The sequence below is a fragment of the Chionomys nivalis genome, chromosome 22, assembly GCF_950005125.1.
Source record: "Chionomys nivalis chromosome 22, mChiNiv1.1, whole genome shotgun sequence".
NCBI classification, from domain to species: domain Eukaryota; kingdom Metazoa; phylum Chordata; class Mammalia; order Rodentia; family Cricetidae; genus Chionomys; species Chionomys nivalis.
In genome coordinates this window covers 10,386,063-10,413,200 of record NC_080107.1, presented here as the reverse complement: position 1 = coordinate 10,413,200, position 27,138 = coordinate 10,386,063, and the positions used below count along the sequence as shown (strand labels likewise).

The 27,138-nt window shown below is 41.4% G+C and overlaps 1 protein-coding gene across 1 annotated transcript in view; it reads right to left on the bottom strand.

Moving 5' to 3' along the window:
- Sp3 (Sp3 transcription factor) overlaps positions 1-26,058 on the bottom strand; it is a 47,806-nt gene extending 21,748 nt beyond the window's left edge. Inside the window, exons 1-4 of the mRNA XM_057755211.1 lie at positions 25,920-26,058; positions 25,148-25,296; positions 24,518-24,667; positions 15,757-17,116 (exon numbers count right to left, since the gene is read on the bottom strand). Coding sequence (XP_057611194.1) covers positions 15,757-17,116; positions 24,518-24,667; positions 25,148-25,296; positions 25,920-25,926 — 1,666 coding nt within the window. The 5' untranslated portion in view covers positions 25,927-26,058. The remainder of the gene's footprint in view (positions 1-15,756; positions 17,117-24,517; positions 24,668-25,147; positions 25,297-25,919) is intronic.
- Positions 26,059-27,138: the final 1,080 nt, after the last annotated feature.

The following is a 27,138-nucleotide window of genomic DNA, read 5'->3' as shown; positions in this document are numbered from 1 at the left end:
AGGAAGACTATCAAGACTAAGGCTAGCTTGAACTGAGATCCTGTCTCAAACCACCAGACAGATCCAGTAGTGTTCTTTAGGCATTGCGTATTGTTCTTTTAATTTGAAATACAATGGAAAAGATACAGCACAAACCCATTTTTCTGAAACTAAAGTAACAGAGATTTTTAGTAAACTGAATTATAAATTTTTAAAATTAAACACTGGAAGAGCATTACTTACTACTTTAACTTATCTCAAGTACTTTTAAAATTTAAAATCCTCAGGTCATGAGTTACTTGGGAAACTATGAGTAATAACTTAGTTTGAACAGAATGTTTCCCCCCCAAAAAAATCAATTAGACATTATCTATCTTCTATATGAAAAAAGCACAGGATATTAAATTTGTGTAATAACCTTCCTCTATTAATAAAGTAACTTACAGTTGTTACACGGGACTTAGGTTCTGTTGTTGCTGGGGTTTTTTTTCCATATATATATATATATATATATATATATATATATGCGTTATTTTGCCTGCATATATTCTGTACACCCATGGAGGCCAGAAGATGGTGACACAGACACCTGTGAGCCACCACATGGGTGAGTGTTGAAAACCCAAACCTGGCCCTGTCCTCAAGAACAAGAGTTCCTCAAAATTACATTCTATCACATCAAGTTGGGACTAGTAAGATTGTACTATATAATAGACAACCCTAAGCTGGGCAATGGTAGCACACGCCTTAAAAGCCAGCACTCAGGAGGCAGAGGCAGGAGGATCTCTGTGAATTTGAAGACAGCCTGGTTTACAAGAGCTAGTTCCAGGACAGACTCCAAAGCTATAGAGAAACCCTGTCTTGAAAATATAATAACAAACAACCCTAACATCTTGATGGTTTGACACAACAAAAAAATGATTTATCTCTCACTAGTTTTACACACAATCAATTCAGGTTAACAAAGATCTGATCCTAATGGTCCTTAGGAACCAAAGCTCCACCTGGGTTTCCAAGAATACCTTACCAAGAGAGGGGCACATGGCAGATCATACCCTAGTCTTCATTTTCACTCACATTTCCCTGGTCATAAAGGGACTGCTGTCACATCTATGTCAGCCATTACAGGGAGGGGCAAGCCTACCATATGCCTGGAAGATGGGGAAACTCAATTCATTGTACTCTTCTTAAATTTAGACACATGGGGGTGGAGTGTTAAAAAACATTCATGAAAACACCTTTATTTAAAAAAAAGAAAAAACAGGAGACAAAATAGTCTCTAGCTCTTGAGTAATTTGTAAACCTAGTTAACAAGAGCTCTGGAGGATTGAGAAATGCTCTAACTCTTAAGAGAAGTTTCTCACGCCACTACTTTTCCAGCCTCTTCTCTAAGATTTTTCTGTATCTGTAATCCTCATTCAACACAAGTTAAAACAACATCAGAGTATGTCCCCTAACTGAAAGGAATCCTCAGCACACAAGTGGATCAGAGTGGTCTGAGCCAGGCTAGCTCAAATCTTGGAGTTAAACCATTTTCAGACTTTTGTTCAGGTCTCTGGTTTCTCTGGCTACACAACTGAGAAGCTGACCAGGTTTCATCTACTGAGTGTTCCAAATGCCAGTGTCTAAACCACACCTCCTTCCCCCAATACTGCCGTGTCTACCAGGTTTCTCTGCTCCCTCAACCAACTGTGCCTACTTGAGTTTCCTCAAACTTAGCAATCAATCAACACCTTTGGTCTCCTTTCCTCCTAACCCAAATGAAAAGCACTAAGCCCTTTAACAAACCACTGAGTCAACTTAACCTTTTCCTAAGTTTTAATAATGGAAGTGAGTGACAGCCACCAGTAACCTTGAGTGGATCCTCTCTAAAGGATTGACATTCTTTTCCAGTGCATCTCATTCTCCTCAGAGTTTGCAAGGGGGGGGGTGATAATGGCAGCTAAAATACTGTTTGCTTTCCAAGGTCATCCCCCAAAACAATACAAGTCCTTGCTGTTTCTGCAGCTAAGTTTTACCAAATGTTTCTCCTTTACACATTACCATCCCCACGGGCAGTTTACTCTGCCTGATTGAGCCAATACTACAAGTAAGGTTTTCTGTTAAGAACATACATTCCTTCTATCAGTTTTTAATTAAAACAAGTTATTAACTGTATGATCCAACAATTTCCTACTGTCAAGTAGGTAAAAAGCAGCAAATTTTAATACTATTTCACTTAAGAGCAATGTAAAAATTACTCATTTGAGCCAGGCAATGTGGTTCACGCCTGTAATCCCAGCATGTTCAAAGTGAAACAAGACAAAAACGTCAAGGGACCATTACCTAGGTTACATGAGACTATCAAAAAAAACATCTGAGATTTGTATACTCTTCAATACTAAATCTTCAAATTTTAATTTGTATATTTTCATACCTCAATCAGTCTAGACATATTTCAAGCACTTAAAAGCAGATTGTATAATCCCCAACATAACAGTATCTTAAAGGTTTTTTACTCATATCCACCATGACAGCTAATGCTGTACTTCAAGCTTTGCTCACAGATCAATCATGATGGAACCGACACTGGCATTCACAATAACCAAAGCAATTATACACAATTTGGGTACGCTGTGGGAAGGGTGTGCTAAGCAGACTTGTTATTTTGGTTTGGTTTGGGGACAGGGTGTCTTTGTGTAATACTGGCTGCCCTGAACTCCTGTTGACCAGGCTCAGACCCACCTGCCTCCCAAGCGCTGGGATTAAAAGTGTGCTAGACTCATTAAAAAAAAAAAATCACGATTTGAAACTTTCAAACTATGTTTTCAATGGATTTTATCCCAATGTTTCCTCCTTCTCCCTCAATACACACCCTTGCATTTCTAGGGTAGAAGGTTTGCTTAAGGAGATCAGAGAAAAAGGAGGGAGGGAGAGAGGAAGTTATTGAAGGGGGGAAGGGCAGGAGGAAAGGGGAGCAATAAAAGGTGAGATCATAATCTAGACTAAATGTACTCTGAAACCAACTAAGTAACAGTGATTTTGACAAGCAAATTCTTTACCAACTAACATATTTCTCCTTTAACAAAGTTTGTGAAGATTTGGAAAAGCAACAAGAAATATCAACACTGCCCAAACTCTACTCAAACAAGACTTCAAATTCCTTTCACAACTTCATACCAAGACTCTGAAAATTAGATGGAAATGTTACATTCATTCTTTAAAAGTGGGATAAAGGAAAACAAAACACCTGAACACAGCACTTAAAAAGGAGGACAGCTGCCGGGCGGTGGTGGCGCATGCCTTTAATCCCAGCACTCGGGAGGCAGAGGCAGGCGGATCTCTGTGAGTTCAAGGCCAGCCTAAACTACAAGAGCTAGTTCTAGGACAGGAACCAAAAAGCTACGGAGAAACCCTGTCTCGAAAATCGAAAAGAAAAAAAAAAAAATGGAGGACAGCTGCAAATCCAAGGCTAGCCTGAATTATATAGCAAAACCCTGTCTCAAAAAGAAGTAAGGGGACAGGTTAATATTAACAAATACTAAAAACTAAAAACAATTTTTATAAAGGTTCTTCTATTTCCTTCATAATTTCCTAACATTTAACACTAAAAATCAATTGTCTACTCACTCACCCAAATATAAAGATCGGTATCAGATTTTCAAGGTTAAAAAGCTGACGCTGTGGTCTCACAGGTGAGGCTGAACTAACTCCCCCTTTCCTCGGAGTAAATGCTTACTCTGTTCCATTTACAGTCGAGCATTTGCAAAAGCATTTGGGATATTTGAAGATCCATGGTAATGGCTGAATTACAAGAAATATTTGGAATTAAAAACTTGTAAGGGATAAGCAATAAAAAGCATCCTAACAAGAGACATACATATTTAGAGAAAACTGCACTGGTTCAGATGTGTGTTCACTCCAAACAGCCTTCCTTTTTCCTTATAAACTTAAAGTTTAAAGGTTTGTTTACTTTATGTATATGAGTGTTTTGCTTGCATGTATGTTTGTGCCTGGTACATGCATAGGCCAAAAGACAGTGTTCTGGATTCCCTAAGACTAGAGCTACAGACAGCTGTGAGCTGTCATGTGAGTGCTAGGAACTGCACTCAGGCCCTCCGGGAAAGCAGTCAGTGTTCTTCACTGCTAAGCCATCTATCTTTCCAGACTTTACAGTGCTCTAACTTACTAAGATACTTAGATGATAATATCTAGTCAATCATGCAATTGCTTTTCTGAGAAAAAAATGCTAAAAATCAAAACGCTGTGGTTTGAATAAGATGTCCCCATGACCTTGGGCATTTGAGTACTTGGTTACCAGTTGGTGATCCTGTCTGGAGACTTAAGAGGTGTAGACTTGCAAGAGGAAGTCATTGAGGTTTCAAATTCCGAGTCCTCTGCCTCTAGTTGAGCTCTCAGCTGTTCCAATACCATGCCGGCCTGCTATCACCACACTGTGATGGACATTTATCAGTCTGGAACGCTAAGCCTAAATAAAACCTTCCTTCTATAAGTTGCCTCAGTCACGGTGACGATGTTTTATCAGAGTACTAGAAAATACACCAATCCAAAACAAAATTATCTACCTATTCTAAACTTCCCAATGCCAGATATCAGAGAAGGAGAAATCTTCCTACTCAACAAAATGCTACCCAGTAAAACACCCTGACAGAGCATAAGAGAAGTTACAGAAAACGTACACACTTACCAAGTTTTACTAATAGTAGTAGTAAACTTAAAATACCCAATCTACCCTCAAAACTTTTCTAACCAAGCCAGGCATGGTGGCATGTCCCTTTAACCATTGCATCTGGGAAGCGCGGTGAGACAGGTAGGTCTTCAAGTCTGACACCAGCCTGGTCTAAATAGTGGGTTTAAGGAGAGACAGGACTACACAGAGAGACAATGTCTCAAACGAAAACTGTCTTAAACATCTTTAACTCTTTTTAAGATTATAAAAAACTGTGTGTGTACAACTGTGTTGAGTGTATGTACTACATGTATGGAGGTATATGCAGAAACCAGAGGGTGTTGAATCCACAGCAAGTGGATTTCACAGGCAACAATAAACCACATGAGGCGGGTGCTGAGAACTGAACTCTGTGCAAAGGCAGTAAGCACTCTTAACCACTGAGCTATCTTACCAACACCAACGCCACCCCCATACACTCCTTTATTAGCTCCGCTGTCAATTATCTTCTCTTCTGACTTCAATATCTATAACTTCTACTTAATTTGGTTTACATTCTAAGCTCACTCTCTACATTTCTATTGCTATAGTCATTTCAAGTCATCAAATTACTTGTCATACCCAAATTAAGGAGAATCTTAAACTGTCAAGGATATAACCTAACAATGGATCCACAAATCCTCTAAATACAGTCTCAACACTTAATACTCTTTCTTCCTTTCATCGCTTTATCTTGTATAACTAAAACAGCTTTTAGGTCTAGTTTCTCCTCAGTCCAATTTATCCCCAAGTGTTTCCCAGCATTCATTTATTCATGTTATTCCTCTTCAAAGTGTTGTAACCCTAAATTAAAAAATTATATATTTCTAGCTGGGCATGGTAGTGCACACCTTTAATCCCAGAACTGAGAAGCAGAAGCAGAACAGGCAACCTGTGAGTTTGCAACCAGATTGCTTTACAGAATAAGTTCCGGGGCAGCCAGGGCTGATGCACAGAGAAACCTTATCTTGAAAAATAAAAAAAAAAAAATAAAAAAAAAAAATCTTAAAAAATACTTAGTAAGTCAAGAATAGTGGTGCACATCTTTAATTGCAGCACTGGTCTACTGTTTCAGGACAGGGCTACCTAGAGATACCCCGACTCCAAAATATATATACACATACATACATACATACATACATACATACATACATATATATACACACATATATGTGTGTGTGTTGTAGACATATATGTGTATATATGCATACATATATAGTTCCTACCACTAAAATTCAGTGTTCTACTCCTATCCAATTTTACTGTGAAACAGCTCAGTGGGGGTCTGTATGTTCATGCCACCATGCCTAACTACCTGAGTTCCAACCCTGTAACGTACATGTTATAAAGAACTGATTCCCACAAACTGTCCTGACCACCATATGCATGGCATGAAGTCCATGCACAAACTGAGAATAGTTTTTTATAAAGGGCGCTCTCCAAGCTACTAACCAAATAGCACATATGGCCCTCATACTAACATTTCCTAATGAAGCTCCTCATTGTCATACGACTTACTAGTTTCTATAGCTATATAATCTAAAAGGAAAAAACTTTGCTTCCTTTTCTTCAACAGATTTGTTTTGCACCAGATTTCTCACAGAAACCTTAATATGCAAGTAAGTGGCGGACAGGGAGAAATGCTGAATTACTTGAGTTATTAAAACTATCTTCTGGGCTGGGCATATCTGTTCTATCAGCATTCAGAAAGCAGACATAGTATGCTTCAAAGTTTGAGGCAAACCTGGGCTATGCAATGAGACTATATCTCAAAACACCAACCAAAGCAAAAAACCATTAAGAAATAAAGCCCTGTCTCCTGAAGAGGACCCTCTTTGCACTCACTAGCAAGCATCTTGCCCTCAAGTCTTTACCTGAGCAAATCTAGACACCCTCATTCAAATCCTACCTTCTCTAAAAGATTTTCCCAACACTAGAAACTTTCTCACTTGAATCATAGAAATTAGTAACTTAGTCAATTACAAAGCTTTATACAGTATAATTTTATACTATATGACTCAACAAATCAACAAACTAAGAGAATATGAAGGTGTACTTAGTCCTCTTAAAGATCACCCAATATAAAAAAGGGACTATTCGATCAAACATTACTCTTTAAAAACAAACCTACTGCAGGGCAGTGATGGGGTACACCTTTAATCCCAACACTTAGGAGGCAGAGGCAGGTGGATCTCTGTGAGTTTGAGGCCAGCCTGATCTACAGAGCAAGTTCCAGGACAGGCTCCAAAGCTACTGAGAAACCCTATGTCAAAAAAACAAAAAACAAAAACAAAAAACAAACAAACAAAAAAAAACTAACTACCCTCCTTTTGCGTTTTTGAGCCTTTTCTCTGTATTTATCCAAATAAGGCAAAATGTAAGAATCAAAAGTATTATAAAATGAGCTTTCTCGTTCAAACTTATCAACTATTTTCTTCAGAATACGGGAAAGAAACCAGTAAGAGTGTCCAGAGGCACAATCCATCTTCAAGATTTTCATGGATCATGAAACACTCCTCCCACCTTTAAACCAAGTTCATAGTCACACACGGGCCAACGTTATTACTAGGAACAGGAGTCTCTAATCCAAGCATTACAGATTTCTACCAACAGAAGTCCAGTCTCATCTTTTAACAACTTTTGAGTAGCCCACAATTTCCATTCATGAATGATGTGAAATTATGAAGCTGAAGAAACGGCTTAGTAGTAAAGACCATTCTGCTTTTCTTAGAAGGCTAAGGTTTAGTCTCCAGCACCCACATGTGGCTCACAACCATCTATCACTCCGCTTTCAGAGGATCCGAGGCCCCTTTGACTTCTGCAGGCACCAAGCACGCACATGGTGTCCATATAACATACATAAAAGCAAAACACTCATACACGTAAATATATCTTTAAAAAGTAAAAATACTAGCCAGGCGATGGTGCGCACACCTTTAATCCCTGCAATCAGGCAGAGGCAAGGGGATCTGAGGCCAGCCTGGTCTACAAAGTGAATTCCAGTACAGCCAGGACTACAGAGAACCGGTCTCGAAAAACAAACAGAAATAGAACAATTATAACTAGAAATATCAAGAGACACCGCATAGACATGTTTAACTCAGAAGGAAGGTGTCCAGAACTGTCAAGAGAACACGAAGACATGGATATAAAACCGGTTACAAGGTCAAATACTATGAAGGGATTTCACTTTACAAAGAAAACACTTTTTAGATTTTTTGATCTTTTTATTGTTGCTGTTGAGATTTTTTTGCTTTAAGCTTTATTACTTAAAAAGTGTAAATAAAAACACACTCCAAAATTTATATCAATGAATTTATCTACAATTAGAATTGGCATTAGAAATGGAAGCTATGAATGAAGCTTAACATTAAATTTTACACTTTCAGTAGTGAATATATTTTATCCACTTAACTATCACCACCAAGAACAATAAAAAAAATCCACAACAGAACTAGAATCTGACAATTAGCTTCACATCCTTTCCTAACTCATGTTGGTTACTTGCATTCTCCTTCCTCATCCTGATTATCTAGCTCTCTTTTTTCCTTCACGTTATACTATACCCACAGGTACACTTGTGACATGTATGTATGGCACTGGCTAGGTTCTATATGAAAGAACATGCAGCTCATTGCTGAGATCGTACAACCTCACCTAAATATCCACCAACAAAAGGAAGAGATAATGAAAATATGGTGTGACTAAAACTCAGTTCTAAAGAAAAATGAAAAAAAAATTGCAGAAAGGTATTTTTAAACTACCCGTTTGTAGCTTGTAAATTTGTGTTTAATGTGAGCATTGACTATTTGAAATTTGAAATGTCAGCCAGATGTAATGGCACAAGCCTTTATTTAATCCTAGAATTCAGGAGGATCTCTGTTGAGTTCAAGGCCAGCGGGGTCTACATAGTAGTTCTAGGACAGCTAGGGCTACATAATGAGACCATGCCTCAAAAAACAAAACAAAACACACACACAGAGCACAGAGAGTATGTACTGGAAAGGGGAAAGGTCAGAGGTATGTGTTCTACCTTGCCAACTGCACAGCATACTCTAAGAGGCAGACTAACAAAGTGAGAAAAGAAGCACAGTTTAGAACAGAGAATCCAAAGTAGAGAGTCAAGATACTAGAGAACAGAGACTAACGAATATACACGATATCTCCACCTCAGCAGCTATGGATAACTGGAGAAAACTCTATTATTCAAGAGCGCATCTAGTACTAATACTACTCATTTCACATTCTAATTTCTAATTTTTTCAAGTGACCTCCTTCTCAAACTTGTAGCATTTGCACCCTACCCACCTGGTTTCTATTATAAAACAAGAACACATTTTTTGACACATTGCTTCTAGTCCCCATATCCGCCCCGAGTCACAATATGACTATCTCACTACAACATCCAACCCTATACCTGTATCCTACATTTCCTCCTGCTTGTCTACTTAAACATCTTTGCTCCACTCTGCCTTCTTTCTGTCTCAACCATCACCTTTTGTTTGAGTAATCTTCCTCCTAAGAAAAACTCCTAGGTCTGTAATGACCACAACTACTTCCTTAGTATGTATTTATTTAGTATTTAGGCTGTGCTATGTTAGGATCCTTGATTTCTAAAACTGAGATTTGAGTTACTGGTCTGAGTTTCACTTAAAAAAAAAAAAAGTAAAAAATAAAAAGATTCAAGGCCATAGAGAGAGGGCTCAGCAGTAAACACTGGCTGCTCTTGTTGAGGATCCAGGGTCAATTCCTAGCATCCAAAGTGCCTCAGATCCAGGGGACCCGATATCCTCTTCTCTACAGGCATCTGGCATATACCTGATGCACAGGCAAACATGTAGACAGAACACTCATAGACATAAAAATTAGTAAACTGTTTTATGAAAATCATGACCTGTTTATTGAAATTAGGACAGAATTTCCAACTAGACCTAAATTGTTTCATCTCGTCATAGCTATTCAACATCTCATTTCTAGTCCAGCAGATTCTGATATCCAACTAACAGTATACTAAAGCCATTCACTTGAACATTAAAATAAAATGTAACCAGGTTCCAACAGTTATGAATTTCCTCTTACCCCATTCTTCCTCAGTTCCCTTCCTACTGGCTTAGCCAAATCTCTCCCCTTTGCCTTGTGCTTACTCTCTGCACCAAGAGTCAGTTCCTAAAGGAGGAGAGGCAATGAAAGGATTTTAAAAATGTCAAGAAGTTTGGTCAAATTCACTGCTTTAAAAAGGCTGGAATAGGGGAGCGTGGGAGGGGGAGGGAAAAGGGAGGCGGAGGCAGGGAGGAGGCAGAAATTTTTAATAATAATAATAATAATAATAAAAGGCTGGAATAGGAGCTGGAAAGATGGCTTCCAAGTTCTTCCAAAGGACCCGGGTTCAGTTCCCAGCGCCCACATGGTAGTTCACAACCGTCTGTAACTGAAGGACTGGGTTCAGTTCCCAGTGCCCACACGGTAGTTCACAACCGTCTGTAACTGAAGGACTGGGTTCAGTTCCCAGCGCCCACACGGTAGTTCACAACCGTCTGTAACTGAAGGACTGGGTTCAGTTCCCAGCGCCCACACGGTAGTTCACGACCGTCTGTAACTAAAGTGTCAGAGGATGTGGCGCCTTCACACGGACATACACGCAGGCAAAACAATGCACATAAAAATCAATCATACAAAGAGTCTAGAATAAAGGCTTTTTTTAAAAAAATAACAGATTATAGAGCACTGGTTAGGGGTCCTCCTCCAAAAGTTTGGAAAACTGGAATTAAATTCCTAGCTACCAAAACTAAAATGCATCAAACAAGGACATACTTTTAAGCATTTTCATCTAGGTGTCTATGCCTAAGCACAGATAAAAATTTTTTACTCTAACTTTTTTCTCCCTCCCCTCTTCCAATGCTGTGGATCAGGGCTATATACACCACTAAGCCCAGCCTTCTTTTCCCCACCTTGACAATTAAAAGGACAGTAAACAAAGTTTTTCTAATAACCTAATGTTTACTGGGGCTAGGGAAATAGCTCAGCCAGTAAAAGGTCTGCGGCACAAACTGTTAGACCAGACCTGAGTTCAGATCCCCCAGTAAAAAAGAAAAGAGGGTAACAGGAAGATCCCTGGAGCTTGCTGACAACCCATTCTAACCAATCAATGGGCACCAGATCTACAGAAAGACTGTCAAGAGAAAAAAATTGGGTAAGGTAGGCCTTACCATCCACACCTACAGCATATTCAACTAGTCTCACAAAGTAAAGACTTACTCCCGAAATGAAAGTGTCCTATCTTTTATTATTAGTGCTAGAGTACCCATGCAAAAAAAAAAAAAAAAAAAAGTCACAGCCTTAAAATGCCTACCTTATATTTAAGCCAGTACTTCTATCTGCTAACACCTGAAGGTAAACTTCATGGAAGCACTTCATGTATCCCAACTTAGTTTCACCATCAACACGAATCTAAAGTATGTCCTGCACTGTGGATGTCTGCAGCCCCAGCACCTGAGAGGCCAAGGAAGAAAGACTGATGCAGGTCTGAAGTCTGTCTACCTTAGAGTGAGATTTGTCTCAAAACAAAATCGTAAAATTTCCGGTAATGTTTTCCTAACATATTTAGCACTGTATAACACTAACCTTATAAAATCTTCAAAAACTGGAAAAAAGAATTTCTAAATGTTTTTTAGAACATTTCAGAACTTTCGAATATATCAGCCTATATCTTCAGATGTCTCCTTCACAAGTAATTTTCAAGCATAAAACGACTAAATCCAAAACTTGTTGTGTTAAGCACTGAGCACCAACCCAAGCCCTCTCGTTTTAACCTCTCTATAAAGTTCAAAAACATTTTATTCATAATAGGATATCCATGATCTCTCTGATAAACACACACACACACACACACACACACACACACACTGGAAGAGAGGAATACACAAAACTTAAAAATAAATCCTAAGAGTACTTGCCTAAGCATGTGTCAGGCCCCCAGGCTTAATCCCCAGCATCAAGTATAAACAGCTAAATAAACAAATACATCACATTAACACAAATGAACACTTTATGAAAAGCTACCTGCCAAACAAGTTTTTTTAAAGAGAAAACAAGCCAGGCATAGTGGTACATGTCTGTAATCCCACACTTAGAATGCAGAGGCAGAAGGATCAATACTGTAAATTTTAAAGACCAATGTGTACTAGCCAGGTGGTGGTGGCCACACCTTTAATCCCAGCACCAGGAAGCAGAAGCAGGTAGATCTCTGTGAGTTGAAGGCCAGTCTGGTCTACAAGAGTGAGTTCTAGGACAGCTAGGGCTGAAATGTGCTTTACATTTTTGCAAATCCTTGACTGCTTGAAGAAAGAAGACAGAATCTCAGATCATATTCTATATTCAACTGCTAGTGCTATGAGGTCTGGGGAAAAAGGGATAATTTAAGAGCCCTTCAGCTTACTGTAGGTATTCTTTGATACTACCCTACCCCTACCCCAAACTTGTTCTTTTTTTTTTGGTTCTTCAAGATAAGGTTTCTCTATGTAGCTTTGGCTGTTCTGAAATTTGCTCTATAGACCACACTGGCCTCAAACTCAGACCCACCTACTGCTGCCTCCCAAGTGCCGGGATTAAAGGCATGCACTCTTAAAGGTCTCTTAAAGGTCAGTTTTAATGTAGACTCTTAAACACTATCAGTAAGCTTTCCATGCTCTATTGATCTATCCTGCCATTTAAATGGTTTGTAACACTGTAAACTGCTCATTTAAGAACCATGGGTTCACTCAGCTCTTCTAAAGACTTCCAAGTGTCAGGCATCCAATTCTATTTTTAAAATCTTTATCACACAAAAAAATCTTTATCACTACCACCCATAGCAGCAGAAAAAATATAAACTTGCATAGTAAATCTGAGCCAAAGAAAAAACTTCCAACTTCTCCTGGAAATCCTCAATTTTACACCGACAAGTTATTTGCCAGTCAGGTAGCTCACTTTTATTCTTACGAAAACACATCACTTCATTTTTGAGCTATCAAAAACTAGTTTTGAGGATGAAGAAATGGCTCAGTGGTTAAGAACACTTGGCTACTCTTCCAGAGGACCCAAGTTCAATTTCAGTATCCACCTCGTAGCTCACAATCATCTGCAATTCCAGTTCCAGGGAATCCAATATTCTTTTCTAGCCTCTGTGGGCACCATACATGCTACACAAATACATGTAGGAAAAACACCTAAACACACTGAGTTATCATTTTCACCCAACTACGATGTCAGAAGTGAAAAAAGTAGTCAATTTTTAAGTACTGATGGAGGTGCAGAGAAACTGGAACCCTCGAGCATAAAACATAAAAACAGTATGATGTTTGTACACTTTCTCACACACACAGGCAGGCAGGCAGGCAAGCACACACACACGCACGCACGCACACACTCATAACAGCATGATTCACAATAACAAAAAAACAGAAACCCAATGACTACCAACAAACAAGTTTTAATATATCCCTCCATGGAATATTAGTCATAAAATGAAGTAACATACACATCTACAACATGAATGAACCTTGAAAATACTATCAGATGAAAGTGAGGCACAATAGGTCACTATATGAACTGAAAAGCAAATTAAGAGATAGAAAGTAGGTACGGTAAGTATGAGAAGTGGCTGACAGAGACTAAATATGGGTTGCTTGGGGTTCTGAAAATGCTCCCAAAATAGGCAGATTATAGTTGCACAAGTCTGTGACCATATTGAAAACTATTGAACTGTACTCTTTACAAGACAAGTTTTGTATTTGGATTATACTACAATAAAGCTATTATTTTTAAGCACTTAAGATGAATTTTAAGGACCTGAATTTGATCCCAGTTGCCACAAGCAGAAAGAGAACCAGCCCCTTCTGAATTAACGTGCACAACCGCATACACATAAATGACCGGCACTCACACACATGGAATTTCTTTTTTTTTTGGTTTTTTGAGACAGGGTTTCTCTGTGGTTTTGGAGCCTGTCCTGGAACTAGCTCTGTAGACCAGGCTGGTCTCGAACTCACAGAGATCCGCCTGCCTCTGCCTCCCAAGTGCTGGGATTAAAGGCGTGCGCCACCACCGCCCGGCCCACACATGGAATTTCTATAAAAGGCTGCTACTTTTAAAAGTTACGCAACACTGCGAGTCAAAATTTTGTAAACATGACTGACTTATCAAGCAGGTTTTCAGTGAGATTGTAATTTTACTCAACTAGAAGTATATAATCATGAAGAATTCAAATACTTGTACAGTTTAAAGGTTTTTTTCCTTTCTTTTAATATATGTGCATGTGTTTACATTCACGGGGTATATGCAGGTGTTTGCAGAGGCCAGGATAAGGTGTCAGATGCAGGTTTAGGAAATGGAGTTACACATGTTGTGAGCCACCCAACAAGCTAGGATCAGAACTGGTCCTCATATTGAGCTGCAAATGTTTTTAACCACTGAGTCATCTCTCCAGCCTTGAGTTTAAAAATCTGATCAGTCACTGTGAACATAGTTTAAAAAAAAAAAAAAGGCAAATAATATCTTTGTATTTTAGAAAAAGGATTTCTCAAAGGATCCCCAGACTCTCTAGAGGCCTACAGATAAACTCTGAAAATCCTTACTCTAAGTCAGGTGGTGGCGCACACACCTTTAACCTCAGAACTCAGAAAGGAGTTTGAGGCCAGCCTGGTCTACAGAGGGAGTTTCAGGACAGCCAGGACTACAGAGAGAAACTCTGTCTCAAAAGATCAAAATAAGGGGGTGGGGGTAGGGGGTGGTGAGGGAAGCCTATTCTCAGTTTCAGAAACCCCAGACACAATAAAGAATTTCCAAATGCAAATATGAGACTCAAGGACACATATCTAAATTTCTAAGAAAAGGAAGAGAGAAAATGGGGGAAAAGAATAATTAAAAGTGATGATGGGGTGGAGTAGTTTTTAATCCCAGCACTTGGGAGGCAGAGGCAGGCAGATCTCCTAAATTTCAGGCCATCTGATCTACATAGCTAGTTCTAGGACAGTCAGGGCTACACAGAGAAACTGTCTCAAAAAAAAAAAAAAAAGTAAAAATTGGTATAAAAAAGCGTAGATGGATGGATGTTCCTTCAATCACTTCAATTCTGTAACCCAATTTAAGACTAAAGATCAGACAGACTAGAAAGTTTTAACAGTATAATCTCCTCAGAAATGTAAATGTAAACTAGAGGAATTAAAGTTATAAAAGTCAGGAATTAGTGTGAAACAAAAATATCCAATGTTATCTAGACAAATAACAGTAATATTGTTAGCAATGCTACATTTTAAGCTTCATTATTTCATCATGCAAAGCATTCAACGAGTAGACTTAAAACCTCTACAATCTATACCTATCAATAGCTATTTCTAACTCAGCCAAATTTAAGGGCCTCTACCACAAAAATCAAAATGTAAGCTCTGGCTAGTATCCACCTAGTTTCCTAGTCTTAACATTTTATACAATGAAGACATTGAATTTGCTAGAGAAAAACACCCAGAATTACATATCTAGTGGCTGAGACTGTTAAGTACTTTTAGCACCATGTTTTATTGTGCCAACCTAATACTCCATCTAAATATATACAATGTTTAACTCAGCCAGGCTTGGTAGCACACATCTTGAATTGCAGCACTGGGGGATACAGAAGAAGGTAAATCTCTGACCAAAGTCAGCTTGGTCTACATAGCAATTTCTAGGCCAGTCTTGGGCTAGCTACACTATCCCGCCCCACTTCCAGAAGTCAAACTCATCCCACACCAAGAACAATGAAGACACTCTCCTGCTCTCCCCCACCCCCCAAAAAACATATGATGCCTGATAATATTAATCATAAGCCAAAACAAGTATGTACCTGTTGGAGGGGGGTGTTACTAGTACAACAGAAAATCTTTCACTTCAACTATTACAAAGTTTCAAAAAGAACAATTTGGAAGATACTATGATGCCTCCTTTTATATACATACAAGGATGTCACCTTTAATGGTGTCAGGTGCTGATACACAACTAAGCCAAGTTTCCCTGTACATTTATCATTGTACTTCTTACGGCATAGCATTAAGACTCACCTGCAGGACTGTCAGCATTCTCTCCTGGATGTAGCTGTATACCAGTAGAATCTATAGAATTTACTGTAACTGTCTGTAGATTTGGCAACTGACCAGTGCTTAGACTAACTGGAGTTGAAGTCAACGCTCCACCTGCTGCGACTTGACCAAGCGTGAGTGTCTGAACAGGCGTCAAAGTTATTTGCTGGGCAGCAGTATTCTGTATTTGCAAATTCTGCAAGTTCTGTACCCCTTGTACTTGAAATGTTTGCCAGGTTATCTGTCCAGAAGGGGTCACTGTCTGTGCCTGAATTAAAAAGGTTCCAGGATTCAGCTGCAACTGCAGGTTTTGTAAAGCCTGTTGTGATATATTTTGACCACTGGCTTGCACGCCATGGATTGTCTGTGGTGTAATACCTTGCACAATTTGGGCTTGACTGGTTGGTTGCTGAGAATCTTGAAGTTGTAGATGTTGTACAACAGGCTGTGCTGTAGAAACCTGAATATTCTGAGCCTGTGTCTCTTCAGAAACAGGCGACTGGATATAATTTCCCTGAAGATCTGAAGAATGGACTTGCCCACTAGAAGCAGTCAAGCTATTTGTGTTTTGTTGTAATATACCTGTGCTATCTATCGTAACAGGTAACTGTGATGAAGACGATGTTGGCACAAATAAATCTGTATCAGTATTAGTTTCATTAACATCAGGAGAAACCCGCTCACCAGTCCTTTCTGAATTGTCTGAACTATCCATAGCTTGTCCTGTGTTTATCAAATGTCCATCGGCATTAATGCCTGCAGTCATTGTCTGAGAACTTCCCGAGAGTCCCAAAGAATCTAGATCAACACTATTGATTGGTACAAAGGTAATATTTCCTGGCAGACCAAGAGGCACATTAGCAACTACTTGAGTTTGGCCAGGAAATGATGAACCACCAATTGCAACTCCCTGAACCTGGACTTGACCAGTCTGTGGTATGAGATTCTGGATATTAGCAGGAGGTGTTCCAGAGGCAAGTAAGGTTTGATTAGAGCCAGGAATGATCTGAATTTGACTGTTTTCTTGATTTATACCCCCATTATCTGAGGAGCCTGTGAAGCCAATCTGAACCTGCTGGGCATCTGTTGACTGAATCTGTGGTATTACTTGATACTGAACATTGGACACTGTACCATTTGATGAATCTGATCCTGGTGCAACTGAAAATATTTGTTGATTCTGTAAATTCTGAAGGGGAAGGACATACTGCCCACTTGAAGCAGCAGCACCTGGAATCTGTACTAGATTACCAGCTTCATCTTTTATAGTTGTAGGTGTGGCTGACAAAACCTCCCATCGGTTTGGTGCTCCTCCTAACTGTGCAGAAGCCAAATCACCTGTCTGGATGAAAAAAACAAAAATGTTGTGATGTATTTGTTATAGTTTAACCCAATTCCAAAAAATTCTCACCTAGTATAAATCCCACTATGTAAATATGAAAGCCATCTTAATAAGAGTTCAAATACAGAAGCAGTGCTATATATATACCATAGTGATTTTCACTTCTAATTGTAAATTATGATAACCATAGTACATCCTATTTACATGGAGAAGTACCTTAATCAGGATATTCTAGATTATTTTACAACCATAGGTTTTGTTGGTTTGTTTTAGGAGGAGATGGGCAAGGTCTCACTATGTTGACCAGACTTGTCTTGGAACTCACATATCCACATGATTTTTCAGTCTTAGCCAAAGCAGCAGAGGAACTGGGGGTGTGGGTAAGGTGAAGTATATATACATATACTTATATATATATAGATAGGTAGATATAGATATAGCTTAGCAATACAAATTTATCTTTTAAGCACTCATCTATAATCTTTAAGCTGTACAAATAAAGGGGTGTAGGCAAGATTATGAACAGAACAGATTGCAAAGAGTATTCAACCCACTAAAAATACTTAAATAAGCCAGGTAATGGTGAGGCATACCTTTAATACTGGCATTCGGGAGGCAGAGGCAAGTAGGATATGAGTTCAAAACCAGCCAGCCTGGTCTCCAGAGTGTTTCGGGAGACTGCAGAGAAACCCTGTTTTAAGGGAGAGAGACAGGATAGAACAACCGTGATGTCAACACTCAGGAGGCTGAAGCAGATGCTTGCCTCAAGTTTAAGTCCAGCTTGGGCACTGAGCGTTGATGGTGCACGCCTTCAATCCCAGCACTCAGAACTGATTTGGAAAAAGAAAGAAAAAGGAAAAAAAAAAAAGGCTGCCTTGGTGCTACTGAAGCAAGCCTGGGCTATATAGCAAGACTTTAAAAAAAGAAAAACAAGCAAAAAACAACAACAACAAAAACCTTCATATCAGGTACCACTGGGGAAATGGGGAAAGTAGATAGGTATACACAAACAGCATAGTGTTTGTTACCAAGCTATCTGCATTAGAAGAGTAAATCTATGTATTATTGCTATGTTATAAATCTTAAAAAGCCACAATTTTATGATGTTTAAACCACCAAATTTTATATATATATATGTGTGTGTGTATCTACATACATATTATTAGTAACTACTATATACTATATATTAGTAACTATATATACTATCTATATCTATATAGATATATAAACTACTAGGGGTGCAGGGGAGATGAAACCTTCAAAAACAAAACAAAAAACATGTAGCATCTGGGTAATGTTAATAAGACTCCTACCCATCATCCCAGCATAGGGGAAGCAGGAGGGTCATGTGGAATCCAAGGCCAGCCCAGGCTGTGAGTAAGGCCTTGTCTCAAACAAAAACAACACTTAATGAGGAAAAGTGATTGTCTTGTGACTACACAGAAGTCCACAGAGTTTTAATACTAGCTAAATGCTGGATAATAAAGAATGTGGCTGCACCTAATATCCTAAAATTGCAATAGAACATGAAGCATATATGTTTTACATTCTGTAACACTCAAGAATCATCCCCATGGTTTATAGATTATGCACTAGAAAAATGCTAATATAAGCAAACAATGCAAAAAAAATCCTACATAACAAGGTTAAAGAGCAGATTTTTTTTAAAGGGGGGGGCAGAATCTGACATATGAACTTTTCTTTCATATGCCAGGTACCATAGTTCCACACTCTTAAAGCAATCCTGTGGTACTGTTATTAGCATTTATACTTCATAGATAAGAAATACAAGAGACAAGTAAACAGCCATCAAACAGCAGTGTATTTAATACTAAGGGGAAACACCTACCACTAGACCCTAACCCCTCTCAAATACTGTTATACTAGCCCTCACTAAATGACTAGGAGTAAAGTATACTAAGTGTACTAAGACCAGCCATAAAAACATTGGAAAAAGGACCCTATATAACCTTCTCACCATCAAAATAAAGCCATCACTATCTCACTTATTCCAGATCCATTTTGATTTTCAATAACTCTATATGTCACCGAACAATGAAAATATACAAATACAGCTTGCCCAGCAATGTCAAATATATGACTGAGCATCAAGGAACAGTATATCTACTTCCTATGAAGTACTGCTTGAGAGGCCAGCCTAGTTTGTAACTGACACTAACTTCTGCACAAACTTTAGAACAGTTACTTATTTTAATTTTTTTAGTCACCAATTCTCTGAGACTATAGTGAGACACTAATAAATCCAATACTCAATTTTCATAGTTGAAAAGTCTATTTCAAAGAATGAACTACAGTTCATCTTTGATTTAATGCAAACATTTCAGCATATTTGTGAAGATGAAACAAGCATGTACAAGCAAAATAAAATGTGTCTACAAATGGTCACAACTCTATTCAAGCAAACATAGACACATACACTAATATAATGTGAAAAGTGGAATATACTAACCACTAATCAAAACACAATGTGAGAACACAGAAGATGGGGGTAGGGGTGGGGACTGTCCATACTAAAGATAACTAAGTCATTAACATATAAAATTTTACTTTGGTCAGTTACAGGCATTAATAAATAAAAGTACAGACAATAAAATCCACAAGACAGAAAGAAACCTTAGGAGTTCAAGAGAGGATCCAGAAAAGGCTTATATTCATAGACAAAAGCAATGGGGAATACAAGCAGACACTTCTGTCATGACTTATAAATGGCTTTGTAGATCATGCTAAATCGTTTGGACTTTATCCTGTAGATAGTAAATGAGAACTATAAAAGGTTTATAAGCAAGTGAATGGTGCAATCACATCTGTATTTTATAGAGATAAACTAAAGGCCCAATGAAGGAGACTGAAATAAATGCAGAAGAAAATAAAATGAAGAAACTGGACCCACTAGAAATCTCCAGGCCTGAACTAAAACACACTTAAAGCTAGTCTTCAACGTTTATATCAAGGATCAGGCACTGAAGTCACTTTTGGTTCAATTTTGACTTGGAACTGAAATTATAAGCATAAATAATCTTTTCTAACATTACAATTCAATGTTTTATTTCAGTCTCTCAGCATTTTAAGAAAACTGAAATTTAGTCTATTTTATCTGCATAAAATAAAATCCATTCATCATCTTAAGTTATTGTTCAATTGAGAATTAACTGTCAAATTTCTAGTTTGCATGAAATTCACAAATATTCTTAGGGTTTATGGAGAAATACAGTACTTTATACTAAATCCACAAATATTCTTAGAGTTATAAAGGAATACAGTACTTTACACTAAATTCACAAATATTCTTACGAGTTATAGAGGAATACAGTACTTTAAACTATCATAAGCTAGTTTTACAAAGCTGTTACTTTGTCCATTTGTTTTCAAAATAAAATGACAAATGTATGACAGACTGATTGATAATTTCTCACAAGAGTAATAAAGGAGATATTTAACCATAAACAGCTTTCTAGTCAACAAGTTCCTTGGAAATAAACACAGCTACTCAAGTGTCAAGTTCACCTAAATACTATCTATGTCACCTCTTCAGAGCTAAGTAAACTACTGGACCAACTTCCCACAGTAAACTCAGTTAAATGAAGGGGTAGACTTACATCAAACATAAAATGACAAATTAAGACTTTTGTTAAGAAAGTATTAGGGCTAGGTCAGTGGCTTATACCTATAAACCAAACACTTGGCAGGAGGCCCACTGGGGCTATATATCAAGGCTGTCTAAAAAGGGGACAAGGAAAACAAACTCTGTATGTGCACACACATACATACACACATATGCAAAGCATTATGTAATTTCAAGTTATCATTAATTATTAAAACTATGTTATCAGACTTAAAAAACATCCATTAGATACCTGGAACAAAGTAAGATCAATTTACACTTTCTGAATAAATGTATTAGTTTCAAATCACTCAAAAGAAAATTATAGGAAGTGTATATAGAATGAAAAAAATCACTAGTAAAACTGACTTTGAGATATTAGTGGCCAAGAAACTATAAAACAATTTTAAACCTATTTATGCAATTCCACTATGAGCAAGTTCTAGATAGCTCAAAATCTACAAAGCCTTAAGTCTGAAGCCCTTTCCTTCATGCAAGTTCTATCAACATACCAAGGAAAAAGATCAAGTACACTAAATACCCAATGGAAAAGTAATAAATCCATCTAATACCAAAGACAGTGACTGGAAGCTCTGCAGAAACAAGGGGAAGCAGTAGGTGAAGAAACAGTGGGGCTTGGGCTGCTTTAGGTGTCAGGTAAAGCTCTACTCAAGTTTCCTGGTAAAACTAAGCCAACATTTTTTCAGTCACTCTAAGATTCTTACTAGAAAATAAACAAAGAAAACTTTATCTAATATCAAAGTTGGTATTTAAGAAGTGTGTATTTTCACACACAAGGTAAAAAGGATCATAGCCTACAGAAGCCCTGGGGGGGGTGATGGCATTCCCAATGATGTTGCTATAGCAATTCATGACAAAGGCACTCTCCAATGGAACTGGGCATAAAAATGACAGAAAGATTGAAGGAAAAACAAACAAACAAACAAACAAAAAAACAGGATCTGTCTTCTTAGATTGTAGCAGTGGAAAAGGAAAAGAAACTCTCAATGCAATTTCTCAGACCCCATAAGTGGCTTTATAAAAATCAGAACAAGTGTGGAATTAAGGTGGAGTAAAACATAACATTCTTGGGCAGATACTCAAGAAAAACTTCAATTAGAACTCCAACTTCAATGACACTGTAGAGTCTTCCCCAACCTCAATGTGGGTGGGAGTGGGGGAGGGATGGGAGAAATGGAAGGCAAGGCTTTGCGAGCCCTGTCCCTAAGCTAAATCCTAGCCCTGTAGGTCTTAAGGGCAAAACAGCCTACTAGAAATGTGTCAGCATTTACCTGAAAAACTAATGAACACTAAATCTGTAACTTAAACCAGTGATTTTCCTAAGGTTTGCTTGTATAGTTTATTTCACTAAGTACAAATGAAGTAAGTTCAAGCATATAAATTGGACAAGTTAATTGAATATATGCAGAGATTTCATACTTCTAAGTATTAGCAATGCAAACAAAGGAGCCTTGTCTTTGGATGTCCATGCTGGAGGACATGACAGGTGGAACTGCGACTGTCTAATCTCTACCTGCACAAACACCCTTGGCAGGATCCTCTCATAACAAGTTCCAAACTCAAAATAGTATTTAAACAAGTCTTTAGTAGTTTTCATCTTGAAATACCAAGCTAAATTGGCGTTAGGTTCAACATCTGCACTTGACTTTAGACACATTTGCTAGCTATCTTCGATTAGAACCTAGATCAGAAAATGGACATTAATGGAAAAACTGGCAGAACTCAAATAAGATCTGCACTCTCTCAGCAATACATCAGTGCTCGTCTCATAGAGCTGAGAAATGTGCAGCAGTAATGGAAGCATTGGGGGAGTTGGGTGAAGGGTGTAAGTTAACTCTGATTCAGCACTTCCAGTTTTGATATAAATCTGAAAATATCCCACAGCTTTTTAATGCAACTCTCAAGACACTACAGTCCTCCAGTGATCTCCAGTAATCTAAGAGTACTGAAGACATATTTATCTCAATATAGCTTTAAATGGTGCAAGTATCCCAATGAATTCATTTGAATTAGTTTATTCTCTAAAATGTTCCAAAAAATTTTGAATCACTTTTTAGCTGGAAATTAACTTTCATTTTTCATTAATGTTTAGACAAAAATACACAGAGAGCTCATCTTTTTTCAGCTTATTCAACATTCAAGCTCAGTTTTTTCCAACTTTGCTCAAAATGAGAAATTGAAAAACCACTGAGACTGATCAAGTACCAAACATGCACAAAAAAAAAAAAAAGCGCCAAGTTTGGGGGTTCTTTAGCAAAACTAAATTTTCATATTATTATTACTGTTAATGAGCTCAGATTATTCGTGCTCATCTGGCAGGAAAAGTGTTCTTGGTAGTGACCTGATACTTCAGAGAATCTTAAAGCAAGGAAATATTACTAATCCTGCATGAGACTAAAACACAAGTTCTTACCCTTAGCCTTCTTGCCGCCATTCCCCTCCCCCATCTGTGAGGCATTTCTAGACTTTGGTAGTTACAAGAAAAGTCTTGCTGTAGTTAAAATATTAAAGTCTGTTTTTCAATTTTACTTCTGTAGTGGCTTACAAAAGTAACCAATAAACTTATTCTGACATTTTGGGGCTGGGGGTACTATAACTTACTTTAAAAGTTTGCTAATCCGCCTATGTTTCTTTAAAACTAATTTTCTGAAAAGCTTTTTACATTTTAATCTGCTTTAAAAAGTACAAGACATTAAAAACACTCCCAATGTCCATACTATAAGACAAATTATATATTTACTAACATAGTGTAAAAATTAGCAATAGCAAACTTTTCCAACAGTGACAATCCACCTCTAAAAAAATCTAGTCTCGAGAAGTGTGTTCACCTTAGGCTTAAAAAAGCAATGATCCACACAAATGTAAAACTAACGTTGCCTACAGCATCTATTCTATACAGTCTTCACATATGACTTCCAGCTCCTCTCCATGCCCTAGATATTCTAAAATTTCCAAAAGAACCCCAATACATCCTAATCAGAGTAGTCATAAATTTCAATTTTGCCAACCATATTCAACTCTAAGGATGGAGTGCACTAACTTGCATATAAACAAAATGACTCTCACGTGCTTTTTGTTTCTAAGACCTATATTTAGCCAATTTTTAACTTCTAAATTTCCATAGCCTCCAATTGTTTCACTTAACCCTACTCAGGAAAAACTGGTGCTAAATTGTAGCAGTCTGGAAAAGCCAAGAATTGTGAATGGTCAGGTAAAAAAAAAAAAAAAACTGATAAAAAGTGCTCGTCCCTCCGTATAAAACACGCTCTTTAAATTTAAATGATCTACGGCCTACAGTAGCCAAGATCTGGGAACTTCAGCAAACCAGCCCAAGATTGAAAAACTCTGGAAACTCGAGCCCCAGCCTCTCTCTGTAGCTGATTCTATCCATGGCCGATAGGCTCCGAGCCTGCACAGGCAGTGCTGCGAGCGAGTTTGCGAGCCCCGAGCCCAATTCCTCCAACATCCATTTTGGAGTCCCGTGCCCACCCTCCACCGCCTCCCTCCCAGACTTCATTTTGTGAAGAATTTTGCGCGCGATGCCGCCGTGACAACCTCCGGGAAGCGCGGGCCGGCCTGGGCTCCCAGCCGGGACGCGAGCGGGCAGGAAAGCGCGGCGGGGCTGGGGAGGCCGCGCGTGGCGGGCTGGCGGGCGAGCGCGCGGCGGCGGGAGGCCTCTGGGCGGGAGGGCGGGCGGACGGGCCCGGGATGGCGGGCGCGGGGCCTCGGCGGGGGCGGGCCGTGCGCGCGGGACTTACCGCTCCGGCGGCGGCAGCGGTAGCGGCGGCAGCGGGGGCCCCGGCGGCGGCGGCGGCTGCGGCCGCCTCCTCGTCGTCGTCGCCCGGCGATGGCGGCCCTATCTTGCTGCAGGTAGCGGCCAGCAGAGCGAGCGGTGACGGCTGGGTGTCCTACCCGCGATGGGCGGGTTCAGAGAGGGAGACAGGGAGGGGGTGGCGGTTAGGGCCGGGCCCGCTCGCACAGGAAGTGCGGCTCGCTCCGCGCCTCTCCGCTCCGCGCCGCGCCGGCCGGGCCCGCGCTCTCCTCCTCCTCCTCCTCCGGGTCGGCGGCGCCTCTCCCCGCGCTCGGCCCGCTCGGCGGCCCCGCGGCGGACGGCTGCGCGCCGGGCCTCCCCCTCCGCCCCGATCCCACCCGGGAGGGCGCGCACGCTTGCACACTTAACACACGCACAAGAGAGAAAAAAAAAAGGGGGGGGGGAAAGGCGGCGGGCGGGGGCGCGCGGGCGGGGTCGGAGCGTTGGCGCCTCGGGCGGGCAGCTCCCGGGGCGGGGGAGGGGCGGGCGGGCGCGCGCGGGAGGGAGGGAAAGAGGGAGGGCGAGGGGAGGAGAAAGCGGCGCGCGGGGAGCCGGGCCGCGCTCAGCCGCTCCTCACCTGGGCCGCCGCCGCCGCGCCGTTTCCGTGCTGCTGCTGCTGCTGCTGCTGCTGCTGTTGCTGCAGATACTCTGCATGGCCGCCGCCGCCGCTGCCGCTGTCCACGTCCAAGGCAGCCATTTCCTCTTGTTTCACAGGCTTTTCGGGAGCTGCAGGCACAGCGCGGGGGGGGGGGGATGGGGCGGGGAGGAAGGCGGGTGCGGGGAGGGAGGGAGGGGGGCCCGCGGGCCGCGGCCACATTAGCGCCAGCCGGGTCCCCGGCCCCTTTCCCCTCCCCTCCCCCCGGGCCCGCGGCCGCGGCGGCGCGCTCCCTCCTCCCCTCCTGCTGCCCCCGCCCGCCGCGGCTGTAACCCTCCTCCTCCTCGTTCCCTCCTCCTCCTCCCCGCGCTGCCCCTGCCCCCTCTCCTCTCCTCTCTCCTCCTCTCCTCCCCTTTCCCTCCGCGGCGCTCGCCGCTCTCGCACCGTCAGTCACTCACACACACGCCCGCCCGCCGCCCGCGCCCGCACACAGGGGGATGCGCTCCCGACGGGAGCGGGGCCGGCCCGGCCCGAAGCCGCCGGGGCGCTCGGCGCTGCTGGTGGGGGCTGGAGGGCTGGACGCTGGCTGGCGGGGAAGGGGAAGGAAGGGAGGCGACGGCGAGTGCGGCTTTGCGCCTCCACAGACACTCGGTCCGCACGCTCGGGGCCGGGAGCCGGCGGTGGCGGCCCCGGGCTGGCTGTGGGCGGCAGCGGCGGAGGCAGCGAGGGTTGCTCTCGCACGGCTCTTACGTACCGGTCATAGTGTGTTTAGGACACCTCAGGCGGGGCTCCCCGCCGCCTTACACATGGTGAGAAGCGAAGGCGGCGGCGGCGGGAGAGGATGCGGGAAGCGGCGGCGGACACGGCCCGAGCGGTCCGGGGATTTTTTTTTTCCTATTTTGATTGACTGTGCGGGAAACACAAAAGGTGGAGCCTCCAGCCCAAAAGGGGGGAAGAGGGTGACAGCCCGCCCGGAAGTTCCGCCCCTCTTCCCGGCGCTCATTTGCCGCCACGCTCGCCATCGGCTGCGCTCATTGGTCCCGGCGCCCGTCCGTCGCTTGGCCAGGCGGCGGGCTTCCTGTTTGCCCCCGGGTGGAAGGGGAGAGACAATGAGCGGCCGTGGCGCCGTAGGATCCTGAGAACGGCCCCGGCTCGCGCGTTTACCCCGCCGTGCCTGCCTCGTTCCTCGGCCGCCGTTGCCGGGCCCGAGGCACAAGCCTCCTCTACTCGCCGGCCCTTGGAGCAGGCCTCGCCAAGCTGTCGGGGAGCTGAGCTGGGGAGGAAGTCCGTCCCCGGTGGCTCCGGCTCCGCTCGACGTTTCCTCCATCCTGGCAGCCGCCTGAGCTGGATCTCCCCAGGGCCTGGGCTCTCGGAGCTGCCTCTTGCCGGCGCTGCCAGGAGGCCACCGCCGCTGAGCCCCAAGGCTGCTGCTGCGGTCGCCGCTGCTACTGAGCAAACCGGACCCGCCCCATGAGCCCTGGGGGAGGGAGCTGGTATTGGGGGAGACACCCCCTCCGAGGCTGGAGGAGGACTTTTTCACACACATTCAATCCACTGTCGGATCCATCGCCTTCCCATCCCCCCTACGGACCCCCTTTAGCCCCTGGTTTCCAACCATCTTTTATGGACCCTAGAGGCAGGCGCTTATTGCTAAAAGGTATCTCAAGTCGCTTCTTAAGGGAAAAAGAGTTTTCATTCTGGCCCGTGATACAAAAACAGGCTTAGCTATATTATACTTAATGAAGCACAATCACCTTTTCAAATTGTTTTGCTGCTTAATCCTCCTGAGAAAGCAAGTCAACAATTGCCAACATTTGTTAAAATAGTAAATCTCACTAAAGTGCCCTCCCCCTTGGGAGCATTTAGGTACACTTTTTCACTTAGTGATTTAGGTTAACACTCCTTCCTTTGACAGCCTTAATGACTTGCTGTCATTCAGGAGAAAAATGTTCAGGTTCTCTGTGTGCTCTGCC